The 20,341-nt window shown below is 42.9% G+C and overlaps 1 protein-coding gene across 3 annotated transcripts in view; it reads left to right on the forward strand.

Moving 5' to 3' along the window:
* LOC118368488 (disintegrin and metalloproteinase domain-containing protein 17-like) overlaps positions 1-20,341 on the forward strand; it is a 23,808-nt gene continuing 3,467 nt past the window's right edge. The window contains exons 1-18 of one of the 3 annotated variants that reach the window (XM_052497005.1): positions 1-420; positions 5,782-5,914; positions 6,470-6,603; positions 6,727-6,815; positions 7,099-7,267; positions 10,299-10,429; positions 13,443-13,529; positions 13,968-14,093; positions 14,541-14,685; positions 14,813-14,904; positions 15,358-15,510; positions 15,613-15,812; positions 16,236-16,339; positions 16,883-17,017; positions 17,377-17,507; positions 17,719-17,797; positions 17,892-17,980; positions 20,182-20,238. In XM_052497005.1, the coding sequence (XP_052352965.1) occupies positions 315-420; positions 5,782-5,914; positions 6,470-6,603; positions 6,727-6,815; positions 7,099-7,267; positions 10,299-10,429; positions 13,443-13,529; positions 13,968-14,093; positions 14,541-14,685; positions 14,813-14,904; positions 15,358-15,510; positions 15,613-15,812; positions 16,236-16,339; positions 16,883-17,017; positions 17,377-17,507; positions 17,719-17,797; positions 17,892-17,980; positions 20,182-20,238 (2,160 nt within the window). In that variant the 5' untranslated portion in view covers positions 1-314. The remainder of the gene's footprint in view (positions 421-5,781; positions 5,915-6,469; positions 6,604-6,726; positions 6,816-7,098; positions 7,268-10,298; positions 10,430-13,442; positions 13,530-13,967; positions 14,094-14,540; positions 14,686-14,812; positions 14,905-15,357; positions 15,511-15,612; positions 15,813-16,235; positions 16,340-16,882; positions 17,018-17,376; positions 17,508-17,718; positions 17,798-17,891; positions 17,981-20,181; positions 20,239-20,341) is intronic. The other 2 variants (XM_052497006.1, XM_035752623.2) reach the window with 2 other exon arrangements.

Here is a 20,341-nt window from a genome sequence, read left to right on the forward strand (position 1 = left end):
GTTTCCCATCTCCTCAAAAGTATCTCTGAACACGGTCATTGAGCGGATGTTCTTTTTTTTCTTTTTCCAAACAATGAACTTCCGGTATCGGAAGTAGCATTTGGAAATCAAAGCGAATGGCGTAGCTAACTGAAATTGAAATTCAGTCTAATCTACAATGCAATTTTAGACATTTTAACCTTTGCGCTCTATAAGTCTTGCGAATAAAGTCGCGGGCAAGGAATCATTTTGATCAAGCTGTCCAGTGTTGACATTATTCATCAACAACTTGCGATAATGACACCAGTGGTGGAGTAAGCTATTTTAACCTCACGATGAAGTATTTGGTCCTTGTTGCCTTTTGGGCTCCTTGTTGGGTCAATTGTGCGATTAAACCAAGGGCCATTGAGGAAGAAACACGGGAAAATGACCCGGAGTTAGGTGAGTACCATTCGCTAGCGCCTAACTTAGCTAGCAGACATGTTGCTGCTGGTAAGGTGTCAGTCAAATGTATGCAAATCGGGCCTTTAGTTCTGTTTTTTGTTGTATGTTAGTTTGTTGCACCATAAAGAATATAAGCAAGAATCACTTTTCCAATACACGACACCCTGGGACTCTTGGCTGCAGTAAGAAATAAATCCAATTTGGTCACATACACATGGTTAGCAGATATTTCGTTAAGGACTAGAAGCGAGGCAGCCCTCTGTCCCCACTCTGAACATTCAGTCTTCTTGGTAAGCAACTAGATTTGGCCTTGTGTTTTAGGTTATTGGCCTGCTGAAAGGAAGAAATCATCACCCAGTGTCTGGTAGAAAGCAGGCGGAACCAGGTTTTCCTCTAGGATTTTGCCTGTTCATAGCTCCTTTACGTTTGATTTACTTTATCCTGAAAAACTCCCCAGTCCTTAACGATTACAAGAGAGTGGTATTCAGTAATGTGTTGTATTGGATTTGCCCCCAATATAACACTTTCTATTCAGGACAAAAAGTTAATTGAATTGCCACGTTTTTTGCAGTGATACTTTAGTGCCTTGTTGCAAACAGGACATGTTTTGTAATATGTTTCTGTACAGGCTTCCTTCTTTTCACTCTGTCAATTAGGTTACTATTGTGGAGTAACTACAATGTTGTTGATCCATCCTCAGTTATGTTTTATCACAGCCATTACTCCTGAACTTATTTAGGTTTGCCATAGCAAAGGTGTTTAATACTTATTGACTCAAGACATTTCAGCTTTTCATTTAGTTAATTTGTAACAATAACTGAAAAACATAATTCCACTTTGACATTATGGGGTTTTGTGTGTAGGCCAGTGGCCCACAAAAGAGGACCTCTTGGCCGCAGACAAAATGTTTCTGTTTTTAAAGCACATTTTCTGCAATTCAACACATTTTACCATGGCGCAGAGAGAACATTTCACAGTTTCATAGCTAGTTTCCTGCAATTCTACACGTTTTGCAATGGGGCAGAGAGAACATGTTTTCTGGGGCATTTTAGATTCTCCCTGATAAGCTAGGTTTCCATCCAATTGGCAACAGATTTTCATGCGAATATTCTAAAATCCGCATAAAACAATATGTGCCTTTTTCCACCGGAGATATTTCCATCAAATCAAAGTTTGTCAATTGCGCTGAAAAATGCTTACTTACAGGCTCTAACCAATAGTGCAAAAAAGGTATTAGGTGAACAATAGGTAAGTAAAGAAATAAAACAACAGTAAAAAGACAGGCTATATACAGTAGCGAGGCTATAAAAGTAGCGAGGCTACATACAGACACCGGTTAGTCAGGCTGATTGAGGTTGTATGTACATGGAGATATGGTTAAAGTGACTATGCATATATGATGAACAGAGTAGAGGTTGGCCGATTTAATTAGGGCTGATTTTAATTAGGGCTGATTTCAAGTTTTCATAACAATCGTAAATAGGTATTTTTGAACACCGATTTGGCAGATTATTAATTTTTTTTAAAATATTTTTGTTTACATCTTTATTTTACCTTTATTTAACTAGGCAAGTCAGTTAACCTGTTACTCCACCCCGCTACTTTTTCGAACATTCTGTTAAAAATCGCGCAACATTTCAGCGCCCTGCTACGCATGCCAGGAATATAGTATATGCATATGATTAGTATGTGTGGATAGAAAACACTCAGACGTTTATAAAACTGGTTAAATCACCGATGTGACTATAACAGAACGTGCGTTTCATCGAAAAGCGCAGGAAAATCTGATCACTGAAAATGCGAAAATATATCCATGCGCCACTAGAACCCATTTTTGAATGTGAACCACATTAAATGGGGCCGAGGTTGCAATACCTACAGCTTCCACACGATGTCAACAGTCTTGTCATTTGCCTACGATTTGTTTCTTGGTCAAACGGACACAAGGTAGAGCCTTTCTTCCGGTCTCCGACCGGATATTTTGGTTGAGATTTACCCGGACATTATTTCCAGACTTACAGCTATAGAATATACATCGCCTCGTGATCAATTTGATCGCTTATTAGCGTTTACTAATACCTAAAGTTGCATTACAAAAGTATTTCGAAGTGTTTTGTGAAAGTTTATCGTCAACTTTTTTAATTTTAAAAAATGACGTTACATTATAAAACGCTATTTTTTTTTTCAGTCTTTGATCACAGTCTTAATCGAAAAAGAGACCCAATAGTGATGTTTATGGGACATCTAGGAGTGCCAACAAAGAAGATGGTCAAAGGTAATGAATGTTTTATATTTTATTTGTGCGTTTTGTGTAGCGCCGACTATGCTAATTATTTTGTTTACGTCCCCTGCGGGTCTTTTGGGGTGTTACATGCTATCAGATAATAGCTTCTCATGCTTTCGCCGAAAAGCATTTTAAAAATCTGACTTGTTGCCTGAATTCACAACGAGTGTAGCTTTAATTCAGTACCCTGCATGTGTATTTTAATGAACGTTTGAGTTTTAACGAGTGCTATTAGCATTTAGCGTAGCGCATTTGCATTTCCAGATGTCTAGATGGGACGCCTGCGTGTCGGAAAGGAGCAAGAGGTTAAGAACACATTCTTATTTTCAATGACGGCCTAGGAACGGTGGATGACCACACACTATAGCAGTCATCTTTTTTCTCTAGTTGCCTCGTTCAGGGGCAGAACGACAGATTTTCACCTTGTCAGCTCAGGGGTTCCAATCTTGCAACCTTACAGTTAACTAGTCCAACGCAATAACCACCTGCCTCTCGTTGCACTCCACAAGGAGACTGCCTGTTACGCAAATGCAGTAAGCCAAGGTAAATTGCTAGCTAGCAATAAACTAATCTTATAAAAAACAATCAATCATAATCACTAGTTAACTACACATGGTTGATGATATTACTAGATATTATCTAGCGTGTCCTGCGTTGCATATAATCTGACTGAATATACAAGTATCTGACTGAGCGGTGGTAGGCAGCAGCAGGCTCGTAAGCATTCATTCAAACAGCACTTTCGTGCGTTTTGCCAGCAGCTCTTCATTGTGCGTCAAGCATTGCGCTGTTTATGACTTCAAGCCTATCAACTCCCGAGATGAGGCTGGTGTAACCAATGTGAAATGGCTAGCTAGTTAGCGGGGTGCGAGCTAATAGCGTTTCAAACGTCACTTGCTCTGAGACTTGGAGTGGTTGTTCCCCTTGCTCTGCATGGATAACGCTGCTTCGAGGATGGCTGTTGTCGTTGTGTTCCTGGTTCAAGCCCAGGGAGGAGCGAGGTTACACTTGCAATACTAAAGTGCCTATAAGAACATCCAATAGTCAAAGGTTAATGAAATACAAATGGTATAGAGGGAAATAGTCCTATAATTCCTATAATAACTACAACCTAAAACTTCTTACCTGGGAATATTGAAGACTCATGTTAAAAGGAACCACCAGCTTTCATATGTTCTCATGTTCTCAGCAAGGAACTGAAACGTTAGCTTTCTTACATGGCAAATATTGCAGTTTTACTTTGTTCTCCAACACTTTGTTTTTGCATTATTTAAACCAAATTGAACATGTTTCATTATTTATATTAGACTAAATTGATTTTATTGATTTATTATATTAAGTTAAAATAAGTGTTAATTCAGTATTGTTGTAATTGTCATTATTACAAATACATTTTAAAAATCGTCCAATTAATCTGTAGCGGCTTTTTTTGGTCCTCCAATAAATCGGTTTCGGCGTTGAAAAATCATAATAGGTCGACCTCTAGAACAGAGAGTAGCAGAAGTGTAAAAAGAGGGGTTGGCGTGTGGTGGGACACAATGCAGATAGCCAGGTTAGCCAATGTGCGTAAGCACTGGTTGGTCAGGCCAATTTTGGTAGTGGGTCTAGGGTTTCTGGGATAATGGTGTTGATGTGAGCCATTACCAGCCTTTCAAAGAACTTCATGGCTATGGACGTGAGTGCTACGGGTCTGTAGTCATTTGGGCAGGTTGCCTTTGTGTTCTTGGGCACAGGGACTATGGTGGTCTGCTTGAAACATGTTGGTATTATAGACTCAATCAGGGACATGTTGAAAATGTCAGTGAAGACACCTGCCAGTTGTTCAGCACATGCCCGGAGCACACGTCCTTGTAATCCGTCTGGCCCCGCAGCCTTGTGTATCTTGACCTGTTTTTAAAGGTCTTACTCACGTTGGCTATGGAGAGGGGGTTCAGTGTTGCTTGCCTCGAAGCGAGCATAGAAGTGACTTAACTCGCCTGGTAGGCTCGTGTCACTGGGCAGCTCGCGGCTGTGCTTCCCTTTGTAGTCTGTAATAGTTTGCAAGCCCTGCCACTTAAGACGAGCGTCGGAGCCGGTGTAGTATGATTCAATCTTAGCCCTCTATTGACGCTTTGCCTGTTTGATGGTTCGTCGCAGGGCATAGCAGGTTTTTGCACTTAAACTCCTGCTAGCTGAATAAAAAATGGAAGTTAAATGGGTTTCCATTGCATTTTCAACTCTGCTGATGGTTTTGTTACAAAAAATGTGTTGTATAGCGAATGTGCCCACTCCAGTATTGGCATGTGCTCTCTAGCCAACAGCTTGCATATACAGTGCGGGTATAGCCTACATGGTGAGATTATTATGGACAAAAGAACGATATTATTTTTAAGACCCTCAATATTTTTTGGCAGCATCAAGCTCATCACCTTGCACTTTCACCACCCCGTACATGAACTGCATGCTTTCCCGATGAGTCGTAGTGGGAGGACCACGTGTGTCATTGCGTGTATCCAAGTTTTCTTCGATATGATGGTCATTATATCAATGTTTGCTCATAAAATTGTTTCCTCTGCCATTTCTCGCATAATTTAGTTTTACAGACATAAAAAGATTCTACCTTGTCTAGTGGTATTTTTTGTTGTCGACATTTGGAAAGTTTACCAACAAAAGTTCTGTTTCCATCAGGCCTGTCATTACGTAAAAAAAAAAAAAATCCGATGTACTTGACTTGCATAAAAGAAGTTGTATGGAAACCTGGTTACTGTCTAGTTCTTTTCATAGTCGAAGTAGGAAGACTATGATGGATACACGAATCAGGTGTGTTAGTGCTGGGTTAGAACCAAAGCCTGCACATTTAAAGCTCTCCAGGACCAGGGTTGGTGGCACCTTAATTGGGGAGGACAGGCTTGTGGTAATGGCTGGAGCAGAATGGGTGGAATGTTATTAAATACATCAAACATAAGGTTTCCACGTGTCTGATGCCATTCCATTGATGTTGTGTTGCCAGTTTCTATATATTGGTGTTACACGAGGGAGACCAATTATGCCTGTTTGTCCCTCTCACTCCCCTGTGACCCTGTCTTTTCTCTCAGAGGCTCTGAGTTCGTTGCTGTCTGACTTTGAGGTGCTACCCGTGTCTGGCCTCCAGCATCACTCGGTCAGGAAGAGGGACGCCCACACCCAGTCCCACCTGGAGCGCCTGATCAGCTTCAGCGCCCTCAAGAGGTAAGGTGGAACAAGGTCTCCCATATGGGACTTCCACATTGAAAGCTCTGGATAAGAGCTCCTGCTAAATGACTCAAATGTAAGGGACAAAACAGCAAAGATTCCATGCTACTCAATGGGGCGCTCTCACCTACTCACGTAACATTCGGGCGCAAGCAAACAAGTTGGGATGTTAGGAAATATTGTATGACATTTGGGGTGCGAGTCCTCCCTGCTGGGTCATATGTGTGTTAAATTGTTACTGGAATGGCTTTTCCCATTGCCTAATGACTAAGTGCATTTATCTTCATTCTGTTTTCAGTGCTTTTGTGCAATTGAAACGGACCGACCATTGACAAAGTAAAAATGCGTATCTTCAATAAACCAAAAGACATGCGTTCCCCAATAAACCCAACATATGTACATCCCCCAGTAAACCAAAATATGTACATCCCCCAGTAAACCAACATATGTACATCCCCCAGTAAACCAACATATGTACATCCCCCAGTAAACCAAAATATGTACATTCCTCATGTTTCTTAACACCAAACTCTTGACGTTTCTCTTCCGCAGACATTTCAAGCTTTACTTGACAACTAACACAGACTTGTTCACTGAGGACTTCAAAGCTGTGTTTGTAGATCAGCAAGGGAAGGAGCACAGCTATGATGTTCAGCTGCAGAACTACTTTACCGGACATCTTGTAGGTAAGTCATTCGGGTATTTGGTTGGTTTCATATGGAAAAACCATATGGGTGTGTGTGAGTAGAATCCCTTAAACTCTTGTCTTTTGTGTGTGTGTGTGTGTGTGTGTGTGTGTGTGTGTGTAGGAGAGGAGCACTCCCGTGTGCAGGCACACATAGACGGGGACGAGTTCTCGGCCCACATTCTGACAGATGAGACGGAGTACAATGTAGAGGTAAATGCCCTCCCAAAATAGGAGCACTGCTTTAAAGTAGGCCAGAAAAAGTGTCTAAAAACAGTTGGTAAAGTGATGCCAAAACTGTGTGTGAGAGTAAAAACTACCAGCTATTTAAACCAGCTTTTTCCCTAGTGATGGTAGAAGACTTTATCGAACCAATCCTACTTCTTCCACCCACTACTTCCTCTCTCCTCCCTCTCATTCCTCTTCCTCCTTCTCTCCATCCCTATCCTCTCCATCTATTTACCCCGTTCCCCTCCCACCTCCTCCCTCTCCTCAGCCCCTGTGGAGGTTCACCGAGGCGTCCCCCGATGGTCGTCTATTGGTGTACCGGTCAGAGGACATCAGGAACCTCAGCCGCATGGCCTCGCCCAAGGTGTGTGGATACATCCACGCCGGGGCCCAGGACTTACTGCCAGAGGCCGCTAGAGGTGGAGAGGCACAGGAGGGTGAGAGAGTGTGTGTGTGTGCGCGCATATGTGTGTGTTTGACAGTATATGTCCCATTTGTTTATGTTCCATGCGTATATACGGGTTGCTGGTTTAAGTGTGTACACTTACACAAGCAGTCAGAAACATATGAGGCTACCTTATACAACATTATAGTGTGAGGAGGTAGGGAGGAGGGTGAATCCTGGAGGAGGAGAGTAGAACAAGGTGGTAGGTAGGTGGGCAGCCATTTTATCTTGTCCCAGCACAGCCTCACAATGAATAAAAGCCTTTCATGTGTAAAACCTGTGTTCCATACATGGACTGGCAACAGGGTATTATTTAAAGCTCTGATTCCTTTGTGCTGCCTGTAAAATGTGAAGCTCATTAGAATGACAATGACCCGGGGAAAATCTTAAGGATCTCAAGACAATGTCCTCTATTCAAAACACTGTGTGGAAAATGAATGGAGGTGAATGATCTCCACAGAAGAAGCATTGAAATTAATGAGAGCTCTTGTACGTAATGCGGGTGGGCTGGACTACAGTGTGTCGCTGGTCTCTCGGTGCTGTGGCTAAAGGGAGAAAAAGACCTAGTGAGTACACCCACACACTGTGGTTCGCTACAGTAGAATCTTATGGGCGGCAGGTTGCCTCGTGGTTAGAGCGTTGGGCCAGTAGCTGATAGATTGCTTGTTCGAATCCGCAAGCTGATGGTTGACCCTGGCCGTGACCCCACTCTCCGAGTGTGCCTCAAGGGAAGTTGGGATATGCAAAAAAAACACATAACCACCAAATTATTAATATTGTAGAGAGGAGGAGAGCACATGACTTGGTGTGTGTGGGTGGGGGGGCTGACTGGGTGGTGGGGGGGCTGACTGGGTGGTACAAAATGAATTTAGTCATAAGGGAAAGAGAAATAACATTGTTAGTCTGAATTGATGCATGCTATGTGGCTTCTAAGCTGGGCCAAATCTATTATTTTACAGAATAATCGGTGACCTAAAGGTAAATAGAAATTATATTCCAAAAGAAGTGCTTTGCTATTTTGATTAGGGAGTAATGTAGGGCTGGGCAAAATACCGGTATTTTTTGCACAGACTGGGTTTTGGATTTTACTTTACCTTCTATAACGGTATTTGAATGTTTGTTTTGTTAAATGTGATACGCCGTGTGTAACGTCCATTTTTATAGTTTACTCCGCTACTTGAGTCATCCCTCTCCGCTCTCTCCTTGCCGCTTTCCACACAGACCTAGTCCCACCTCCTGTCACAGGAGCGCATTTGTTGTTGCTTGACCACGAGACACTTTCGTTCAGTCTGCATGGTCAATGCAGCACATGCAACAATGTTGATGACAACGATGTTGTTTTCACTTTGATCTTAATATAAATCTACAAGCCTTCTATGATTACAATATTAGTTTGTTTCTTACATCTGCAAACAGCTAGTTTGTATTTTCTTACCAAGTTAAACTAATTCGCGTTAGCCACTAATGCTAATCGCTAGTTTGTTAGATTTGTGTCAATTCGAATCTGGTATCAGGATAAATATGAGTCACAGATTGTATACTCTGTATTTTTTATTAGCTAAGCAATAAGTGGTAAATGCAATTTTCGTATATACGGGCTCTCTGTCCCACCTCGCAGGGCAAACAGAGAACTGACTTGTTCTTGACAAAGATATTATAAATATACCCTGACAGAAATAGTTCCTGCTTCCGAGCAGGCCTGTCAGAGTAGAGACTGGGCGTGGTTTAAACTCACCCAGCCTATCGTTGATTGTTGGCGCAGAGGCTGGTCCCAGCCCCCTAAGCGCTTCAGTTGATAGATGTAACTGTTGCTGTGAAGAATATCTATGCGCTCATGCTCGATACCGTTATCTTGCACCTGGCTCCTGTTATCTAACAAAAGACCGTTTGTTTTCGCAACACTACGTTCTGAATGTGCCACCTCCCCCTACTCATTGCACAGGTCCTGTCTTCATATTATTCTGTATTTTTCCATCATGACAAAGGCCCATGGCCCTGAAACTGTAAACAATGTTTCAAGTCAGCTATGTTGCATAACACCTACATACATCCACACAGGCCAACAGCAGATAATATTCAATCACATATATGGTAACGGGCTATAGTGCCCGTTAAAAGTACTGAGTCAGAGCAAACGTAGCTAGCTAATACAAGCCTGATACCAGTACGGGTGGATGCTTAAATCAGCATGTTTTTTTGTGCAACAGCATCTTCTAAATCAAAGAGGAATAGGTGAAGCATGAATATGTTGGCTGTATGAATAAAGATTTAATGTAGCCAAAGATTACAGGGAAACACTGAACATCACTTTGGTTCCTACCCTGTCACAATAACTGTCCATGGCATTCTCATTCGTTGTCATGTCAAACAACACTATTCAAAGTGCCCCCTATTATTTATATTCCAACTATAGAATTAGAATAAACATTCCATTTCCATGATTCCAAAAGTTGACCCAAGTGTTTTGACCCTAGTTTTTTGTTGCCCATATCGTGGATAATGTGAACATGCAGAAATTGATGGAAATGCAGGAAGTTATTTTAGGTTGAATTGAACAGTATAAATCAGAATGGAGAAACACCCATTGTAATAAATGACTGTCAAAATGTTGAAATATACCATGATATCATATTTTGGCCATATCGCTGAGCCCTAGATTAATGTCATGATGGATCATACAAGCCACAGCCAGTTTCCAACATAGACTAAGTGATGTTGATTCATTTTTACTTCACACAAAGTTGGAAATCTGGCGGCACTGGAAAGTCATTCTATATTAAAGGCTTTGTCAGCTAGACACATATCCTTCATTTTCACTGTAGTCATAGAAAAACAACTGCTTCTAATGAGTTCATGCGTAATCAAATGTGAGAACAAGGGCATCTAATAGTTGGAAACTGAGGAAGTGGCCTCATTCATTCTCCCGTCTGTGACATCCTACAGTAGTTTTATTTCTCTCTTTCTCTCTCTTTCTTTCTTTCTTTCTTTCTTTCTTTCTTTCTTTCTTGTCTCTCTCTCCACAGATTCCCTCCACAGAGCGAAGAGAGCAGCCCACAACCACAAGAAGAACACCTGTCCTCTTGCCCTGGTGGCCGACTACCGCTTCTTCAAACACATGGGCCGTGGAGAGGAGAGCATCACACTCAACTACCTGGTGAGAGGACCCTTAACCTAATGGCACTTAGGGAAAATTACTGGAATTTTTCAACCTTAAGTTCCCTGGTTTTCCAGAAATCCTGGTTGGAAGATTCAGGGAATTATGAGGGAATAAACTGTGATTTCTGGGGAAATGACCAGAATTTAGCAACCCTATTAGCACTATATTGTTTGGTGAAGTGCATTCAGACAGTATTCACGCCTAGGGCTGTTGGGTGACCTATAGGCGAGGCCTACTATATTTATTTTGCAACTTTCCATTGCTTCTCTTTATAACATGAGTATAGCCTACCTGGCTGGCATGAAAAATGAACCACGGGGAAAAGCGTCCTCCATTCACTGGCCGCAAAAATCCGAGGCATCATCAAGTGCTTGTGAAATTGTGAATGAGAGACTACCGTGAGCCGCCTGCGACAAAAACAAAGCAGAGATGATGCATTTTATGCAACGTTCTTCAAATCGTCATCAGTCACATCATGCAGCCTTAGCATGTATTAAAAATCAAAACATATAGCCCAACGTTTATCACAACTAAAGTTGCATAAATAACTCTAAATGAAGCGTATAGGAAGACCTGTTTCTTTGTTTACCGATCAAGACGTGTTCACTCCCTCAAATCATTTGGAGAAAATATCCTTTCTATTTTATTCAGCTATGTTCAATTGTATTCTTCATACTATAAAATGATGGCTGCTAAAATCAAACTAGTGTAGCCAACAGCCATATGTCATAGCCAGATCAGGGCCTAACATAAAGACAACTCAGAGTATGCTGTTCTGGTTTTCTGAAATACACATTTTCTTCATATCATGTTTCTTTCAGTCGGTCTAAAATAAGTCATGGATTTATTGTGATGGTGTAGGCTATATTGCATGGATTTATTGTGATTGTGTAGGCTATATTGCATGGATTTATTGTGATTGTGTAGGCTATATTGCATGGATTTATTGTGATGGTGTAGGCTGTATTGCATGGATTTATTGTGATGGTGTAGGCTATATTGCATGGATTTATTGTGATGGTGTAGGCTATATTGCATGGATTTATTGTGATGGTGTAGGCTATATTGCATGGATTTATTGTGATGGTGTAGGCTATATAGCATTGATTTATTGTGATGGTGTAGGCTATATTGCATGGATTTATTGTGATGGTGTAGGCTATATTACATGGATTTATTGTGATGGTGTAGGCTATATTACATGGATTTATTGTGATGGTGTAGGCTATATTACATGGATTTATTGTGATGGTGTAGGCTATATTACATGGATTTATTGTGATGGTGTAGGCTATATTACATGGATTTATTGTGATGGTGTAGGCTATATTGCATGGATTGATTGTGATGGTGTAGGCTATATTGCATGGATTTATTGTGATGGTGTAGGCTATATTGCATGGATTTATTGTGATGGTGTAGGCTATATTGCATGGATTTATTGTGATGGTGTAGGCTATATTGCATGGATTTATTGTGATGGTGTAGGCTATATTGCATAGATTTATTGTGATGGTGTAGGCTATATTGCATAGATTTATTGTGATGGTGTAGGCTGTATTGCATGGATTTATTGTGATGGTGTAGGCTGTATTGCATGGATTTATTGTGATGGTGTAGGCTGTATTGCATGGATTTATTGTGATGGTGTAGGCTATATTGCATGGATTTATTGTGATGGTGTAGGCTATATTGCATGGATTTATTGTGATGGTGTAGGCTATATTGCATGGATTTATTGTGATGGTGTAGGCTATATTGCATGGATTTATTGTGATGGTGTAGGCTATATTGCATGGATTTATTGTGATGGTGTAGGCTATATTACATGGATTTATTGTGATGGTGTAGGCTATATTACATGGATTTATTGTGATGGTGTAGGCTATATTGCATGGATTTATTGTGATGGTGTAGGCTATATTGCATGGATTTATTGTGGTGGTGTAGGCTATATTACATGGATTTATTGTGATGGTGTAGGCTATATTACATGGATTTATTGTGATGGTGTAGGCTATATTACATGGATTTATTGTGATGGTGTAGGCTGTATTACATGGATTTATTGTGAAGGTGTAGGCTATATTACATGGATTTATTGTGAAGGTGTAGGCTATATTACATGGATTTATTGTGAAGGTGTAGGCTATATTACATGGATTTATTGTGAAGGTGTAGGCTATATTACATGGATTTATTTACTTTTTAAAATGTCGATGTTCCAAAGGTCTGCATCAGTGGCTTGTCTTTCTTAATTAACGGTAAATTACCGCGAGACCGGCAGTTGTTTGCTTGACAATCACTGCCTGACAAAATGTTATGACCGCCCACAACCCTGTTCAGACCCCTTCACTTTGTCCACATTGTTGTTACAGCCTGAATTTTAAATGGATTAAACTGAGATTTTGTGTCACTCACCTACACACATAACCCCGTAATGTCAAAGGGGAATTATGATTTTTATTATTTTTTTTATTAAAAATGAAAAGCTGAAATGTCTTTAGTCAAAAAGTATTCAACCCCTTTGTTACGGCAAGAATAAGTTCCGAAGTAAAAATGTGCTTAACAAGTCACATAGTAAGTTGCATGGACATGCAAAAATGTCTAAAAACATGTTTTCACTTTGTCACTATGGGGTATTGTGTATAGCTGGGCAACAAGTGAAAAAAAATCAACCGAATTCAGATTGTAACACAACAAAATGTGGGACAAGTCTTGGGGTACGAATACATTCTGAATGCACTGTAGATCTGAGCAGTATTGTGGTCAGAATGGTACCTAGCCTATCAAAGGGAGGAGCTATCTGCTCTCATAATGCCAATACCTACTCCATCCTTTTAGGCCTTCATGAAGGGCCTGGAAGTAGGGCTTTGGGGTCCATTGGAAATATGTAGTGCCTCAAAGAGCCACTGTCCAAGAACGGGCATGATCTGGCAAATGGCCCTTATTGTCATTGTGAACAGTATCATTCTACAGTACTAATTACGGTCTGTTGTGTTTCTTCTAGATTGAGTTGATAGACAGAGTGGACGACATGTACAGGAACACAACCTGGGATGACGAGTTCACAGGATACGGTGTTCAGATCCAACAGGTGAGGACAGCTGTTACACTGCCGCGTGTGTAGCAGCATCAGTAGTAGGCGGCAAGACCATGTTTGGCATTTCTCCATCACTACAGACAACAACATCTCAGTGTGTAATGTGTCAGCGCTGGGTGGAGAAGTGAGGTCGTATGACTAGTACTCTAATTGAATTTGGAAAAGCATTTTTGGAGCAGACGGTGAAAGCGCTTTGTGTGGAAAAGAGGGTGGGGAAGTACAATTGGTTCCTCTCGCTCGGGGGATGAATGGCGACACTGTGCGTCTACGACAAATCCGCCGCTCTCTCACTGAAAAGATATGCTGCGGCGGTCCGTGCTCCATTTCTTCTCCTGACCTTCAATCGGATATCTTGTACAGAGCATTGTGGGTACTGTAGTGCATGCTGCAACCTTACATGGGGTTTAAGAAGTTGCAATGTGCTGGTTGTAGATCATCATCAACAAGGAGCCGACCAATGCGCCTCTTGGCCAGGCTGGGCCGGGCTGGACCCACTACAACATGAAGGGAAGCCCCATCCAAGGCAAGGAGGTGTGGGATGTCAAGAAACTGCTGGAGGTGAGACATTACTACTGATCTGAAAGGAGAGCGGAATCTATACAGTGTGCTAGTGTGCTAGTATGGAGGAAGGTCGTTCCCCTAGCCAGGCTAGAATAAACGTCTCAATTGTAGGATATTCTATACAAAATATGATTAGGTCACTGTATGGTCTACTACTCTCAAATCAACTTTGGACTTCGACGCCAGTTGCACTGCATTTATTAATTGATCCCCTCTAATCAGGGACTGATTTAGACTTGGGACACCAGGTGGGTGTAATTAATTATAAGCAGGCTCCGGACCTCATATTGGTTAAGAGTTGAATACCCCAGGTCTATACGTTGTAAAACTACTTTAAAAGCATTTTTTTGGAAAGAGGACTAAACATGACTGACAACAGAAAACGTTCTCATCAGTAGGGAATATGCTATTGTTTTTTTTGCTTTCCAATCCCTTTGTCTCCAGCAATTCAGCTCGGATATAGCGGACAATGCTAGCACTGTGTGCCTGGCCCACCTGTTCACCTACCAGGACTTTGACGAGGGGACATTGGGCCTGGCCTACGTGGCCCCCTCTAAAGCCCAGGCTCTGGGGGGCCTCTGCCCCAAACGTAAGGCTCAGCCTCTCACAGGCGCCCTCTCATTTTAGATCAAATTAGTATGATTATTATGATGAGTGTTTTGATAATGGAGTGATACATTTCTAGTCTGATTTCTCTTCCTTTTTGTTTTCTGCAGCTTACTATCCATCTCACTCTGTTAAGAAACCCAGCTACCTCAACACTGGTTTAACCAGCACCAAGAATTATGGCAAAACCATTTTAACCAAGGTAGGTTCCTCATTGAGTTGAATTTAGTCACACTACTGTATCTCTATGGTGTCTGAAACCTTTGTCGAATACACTAGAACAAGGGCTGAAAAACTCCCTGTATTGTGTAATTCGTGAGCTCTTTCTGGGTCATAGGTCAGATGATTTAGCACTGCCTTGTGGCCTTTCAATATGATGATTTGTGCCGTTGTCTGATGACGTGATGGATCGAATAGTCTGTGGGGCACTTTGTGTTGGGTCATGGGTTGAACAGGCGGCATTATAAATGTGACTAATGAATAATGACTTGAGACCTTACAAGACCCTCTGTAGGTCAATGCACCTCTGATATCCTACGCAGAAATCTTGCTTTTATAGCCTGAAGATAATAGATCATGTAATCATTTCTGTATTTAATTGTTGCAAGTCAAATGTATAGTTTCCAAACATTAGTTTTTTTTCTCTCACCACCAGGAAGCAGATTTGGTGACAACCCATGAATTGGGCCATAACTTTGGGGCGGAGCACGACCCTGACAACATCCCCTACTGTGCCCCAAACGATGACCATGGGGGCAAGTTTGTCATGTACCCTATCGCTGTGAGCGGGGATCACTACAACAACAAGGTACAGGTCTTGCGTACTTCAAATGAGGAGCTCTTCTGCCAAATGACTCGCGCTCACCTCATCCGTTACCTTCTTCCTCTCTCTCCCTTCCTCTTCCCACAGCGTTTCTCCGACTGCAGTAAGATCTCCATAGGTAAGACGCTGCGCTTCAAGGCCCCCATCTGCTTCAAGGAGAGGAACAGCAAGGTGTGTGGGAATTCCCGCGTGGAGGAGGGGGAGGAGTGCGACCCGGGCATGCTGCACCGCAACAACGACCCGTGCTGCTCTGCCGACTGCAAGTTCAGGCCCGAGTCCCAGTGCAGGTAGAAACACACCACACACACACACACACACACACACACCCCAAAATGGCTGCCTTGGAGTGCAGTAATTAATGTGGTAGGATGACATTGACAAGGGCTTTGCTGAATTCCCGCCTTTACTTACGGGCTGACATTATTGTCCCCTTGGGGGAACAGGTACATGAAAGAAGGTGATTACATACTGTTATTTGCATATCGTACAGTAAACCGGTCAAATCAACTGACAATTTCTTAGTCAGCTGACATTGATGTGCCGATGCACATTGCATTTGTTTGATTCAAGCCGTATCCAGTAGCCTACCTCTAGTGTCTTGAGCAGCCTGAGTAAGCGAAGTGCATATACACCGCTAAGCTGCTTGCTGACATTCACAACATGTGAACTGAGGTTGTGTACTATTTTTTTCTGTGTCCCGGTACATCCAGTGACAGGAATAGTCCGTGCTGTAAGAAATGCAAGTTTGAGCAGGCAGGGAAGACGTGCCAGGAGCCCATCAACGCCACCTGTAAGGGCATGTCCCTCTGCACAGGTAAGCCCCCTACTGGACATAAACAGGACTGCCACGGCTAGATGGACAGATGGGATTTATTTTTTGATTTGTCATTGATGATTTGTAATGCATGGCTCCCTTGTAAAATATGCTTTGCTTTTGATGGGGCTCTCCCCTGCTTAAATAGAGGTTCAATAAAATAAACTCCAGCTTTTATGACATTTTCCTCTTCAACATAACAATTTATTAATTTTTATTTCAACTTTATTTAACTAGGCAAGTCAGTTAAGAACAAATTCTTATTTACAATGACAGCCTAGTAACAGAGGGTTAACTGCCTGGTTCAGGGGTGGAATGATAGATTTATACCTTGTCAGCTTGGGGATTTGATCTAGCAACCTTTCGGTTGATGGCTCAACGCTGTAACCACTAGTCTACCTGCCGCCCAATGACTCATGATCTGCTATGTAAGATATGTTGGAACAAAATCCTCTAGCTGGATAGGTCCCCAGGTCTTGCTGTTGAGACATCTGTTGGTGTTTTTGACTGACTCACTGTGTGTTGTACTATCCATCCCCTTAGGTGACAGCAGTGAGTGCCCAGCCCCAGACAACGCTCCGGACAATACCATCTGTGTGGACAGTGGGAGGTGCAGAAACGGGGAGTGCATAACCTTCTGTGAGGCCGTGCAGAAGCTGCAGCCCTGTGCTTGTAATGGTACGACCCTATAGCAGACGCACTGCTTCAATCTAGACTGACACCGCTGACCAGTTCCATGGTGTACCCATCGAAATACAACTGTAGAGAGACTGATGTCTACGTTCTCTCTACAGTGTACCCAACATAGAAATAGATTCTATAGATTATATTTCTATGGTACCCAATATCTTGCATTAGAAAGGATTTGTTCTTTATTTGATTTGATGCCTCGCAAGTTTACATTTCGAAACCCAAAGCCTTTCATTTGATTCCTGACAATATACTGTAACTAATTGATATTCTGAGAAAGGGACAGGTAAAGCACATGTGGTCCAGGCTGTCTTTAACCCCAACCTGACCTCTCTCGACTCTTCCAGAGACATACGACTCGTGTAAGGTGTGCTGTCGGGACAAAAATGGTGCCTGCACTCCTTTTGTCAAAAGCGACCGGAGCGTCCTGTACCTGCGCAAGGGGAAACCCTGCACCGTGGGCTTCTGTGATGAGGCAGTGAGTGACTGACCTCTTCCTTTTTTTTTTTTAGCATGGCCCTTTTTTTACCTCTACTCACACTTAATGGACACAGGCTGTATTCATAGTTTCAACACATTTCACTTTAATAATGCGTTCAAATCTAAATAATAAAACATTTTGACACAAAGAAAACATTGTGAAAAGATGATATTGATACTGTGTATTGATTTGTCTGTGTTTGTTTCAGGGTAGATGCATGAAGCAAGTCCAGGATGTGATCGAGAGGTTGTGGGATTTCATCGACAAGCTGGACATCAACACATTCGGTGAGTGGCGATGCAGTGAGGTCTATACTAGATGTTGTGATTGACTTGAACGGCTGCTCAGAGTTGGAAGTATTTTTCTCTCTCTCTCTCATAGGGAAGTTCCTAGCAGACAATATAGTGGGCTCAGTGGTGGTGTTCTCTCTAGTCTTCTGGATCCCTCTCAGCATCCTGGTGCACTGTGTGGTGAGACCTGAACCCAAAACACTCGCACACCAATACCAGACTTACCTCAAACCTTCCTTCAGGGCAAAGATTCCTCTGATCAATTGTTTAGTGATGACGGAAGTAGCAGATACGCTTATCATGTTAAATATATAAATCAGTGGGGGCGTCCCGAGTGGTCTTAGGCACTGCGTTGCATTACTTGAGGCGTCACTACAGACCTGGGTTCGATCCTAGGCTGTATCACAGCCGGCCGTGACCGGGAGACCCATTAGGCACTATTGGCCCAGCGTCGTCCGAGTTAGGGGAAGGTTTAGCCGGCCGAGATTTCCTTGCTCCAACGCGCTTTAGCGACTCCTTGTGGCAGGCCAGGCGCCTGCAAGCTGATGTCGGTGGCCAGCTGGACGGTGTTTCCTCCGACACATTGGTGAGGCTGGCTTCCAGGGTTAAGCGAGCAGTGTGTCAAGAAGCAGTGCGGCTTGGCAGGGTCGTGTTTCGGAGGACGCTGCTTAGCTCTCGACCTTCACCTCTCCTGAGTCCATAGGGGAGTTGCAGTGATGGGACAAGACTGTAACTACCAATTGGAAATCACGAAATTGGGGAAAAAGTACAACACATATATATAGATACATAGATATAGATATATATAGATATAGATATATACTGCTCAAAAAAATAAAGGGAACACTTAAACAACACAATGTAACTCCAAGTCAATCACACTTCTGTGAAATCAAACTGTCCACTTAGGAAGCAACACTGATTGACAACATGCTGTTGTGCAAATGGAATAGACAACAGGTGGAAATTATAGGCAATTAGCAAGACACCCCCAATAAAGGAGTGGTTCTGTAGGTGGTGACCACAGACCACTTCTCAGTTCCTATGCTTCCTGGCTGATGTTTTGGTCACTTTTGAATGCTGGCGGTGCTTTCACTGTAGTGGTAGCATGAGACGGAGTCTACAACCCACACAAGTGGCTCAGGTAGTGCAGCTCATCCAGGATGGCACATCAATGCGAGCTGTGGCAAGAAGGTTTGCTGTCTGTCAGCGTAGTGTCCAGAGCATGGAGGCGCTACCAGGAGACAGGCCAGTACATCAAGAGACGTGGAGGAGGCCGTAGGAGGGCAACAACGCAGCAGCAGGACCGCTACCTCCGCCTTTGTGCAAGGAGGAGCAGGAGGAGCACTGCCAGAGCCCTGCAAAATTACCTCCAGCAGGCCACAAATGTGCATGTGTCTGCTCAAACTGTCAGAAACAGACTCCATGAGGGTGGTATGAGGGCCCGACGTCCAGAGGTGGGGGTTGTGCTTACAGCCCAACACCGTGCAGGACGTTTGGCATTTGCCAGAGAACACCAAGATTGGCAAATTCGCCACTGGCGCCCTGTGCTCTTCACAGATGAAAGCAGGTTCACACTGAGCACATGACAGAGTCTGGAGACGCCGTGGAGAATGTTCTGCTGCCTGCAACATCCTCCAGCATGACCGGTTTGGCGGTGGGTCAGTCATGGTGTGGGGTGGCATTTCTTTGGGGGGCCCTGGGTTCCTCCTAATGCAAGACAATGCAAGACCTCATGTGGCTGGAGTGTGTCAGCAGTTCCTGCAAGAGGAAGGCATTGATGCTATGGACTGGCCCACCCGTTCCCCAGACTTGAATCCAATTGAGCACATCTGGGACATCATGTCTCGCTCCATCCACCAACACCATGTTGCACCACAGACTGCCCAGGAGTTGGCGGATGCTTTAGTCCAGGTCTGGGAGGAGATCCCTCAGGAGACCATCCGCCACCTCATCAGGAGCATGCCCAGGCGTTGTAGGGAGGTCATACAGGCACGTGGAAGCCACACACACCACTGAGCCTCATTTTGACTTGTTTTAAGGACATTACATCAAAGTTGGATCAGCCTGTAGTGTGGTTTTCCAGACCTCCATGGGTTGATAAATTTGATTTCCATTGATAATTTTTGCGTGATTTTGTTTTTGTCAGCACATTCAACTAAGAATATTTCATTAATTCAGATCTAGGATGTGTTATTTTAGTGTTCCCTTTATTTTTTGGAGCAGTGTATATCAGACCCTTGCTTGTCTATATATACTTGTCCAGTAGAGATCTGTATAAGATATTTTGCTTTCAAAGCCCACCTCGTGCATTGTTGATAGACACAATAATGTTAACTGTTTATACACTAATGGGATGCTACTGTTTTTCGTTTCTGTAGGATAAAAATCTGGACAAGGAGTATGAGGAGAACACCAAGACCATGTACTTCCCCAGCGTAAGTCCTTGAAGCTTCCTATGCCCTCTCATGTTCACTACTGACCACGTGTGCTAGGTTTGAACTTTTGAAGTCGCACTCGCTATAACACGTTATCCCTTTT

The sequence above is a fragment of the Oncorhynchus keta genome, chromosome 35 (assembly GCF_023373465.1).
Source record: "Oncorhynchus keta strain PuntledgeMale-10-30-2019 chromosome 35, Oket_V2, whole genome shotgun sequence".
Classification (NCBI taxonomy): domain Eukaryota; kingdom Metazoa; phylum Chordata; class Actinopteri; order Salmoniformes; family Salmonidae; genus Oncorhynchus; species Oncorhynchus keta.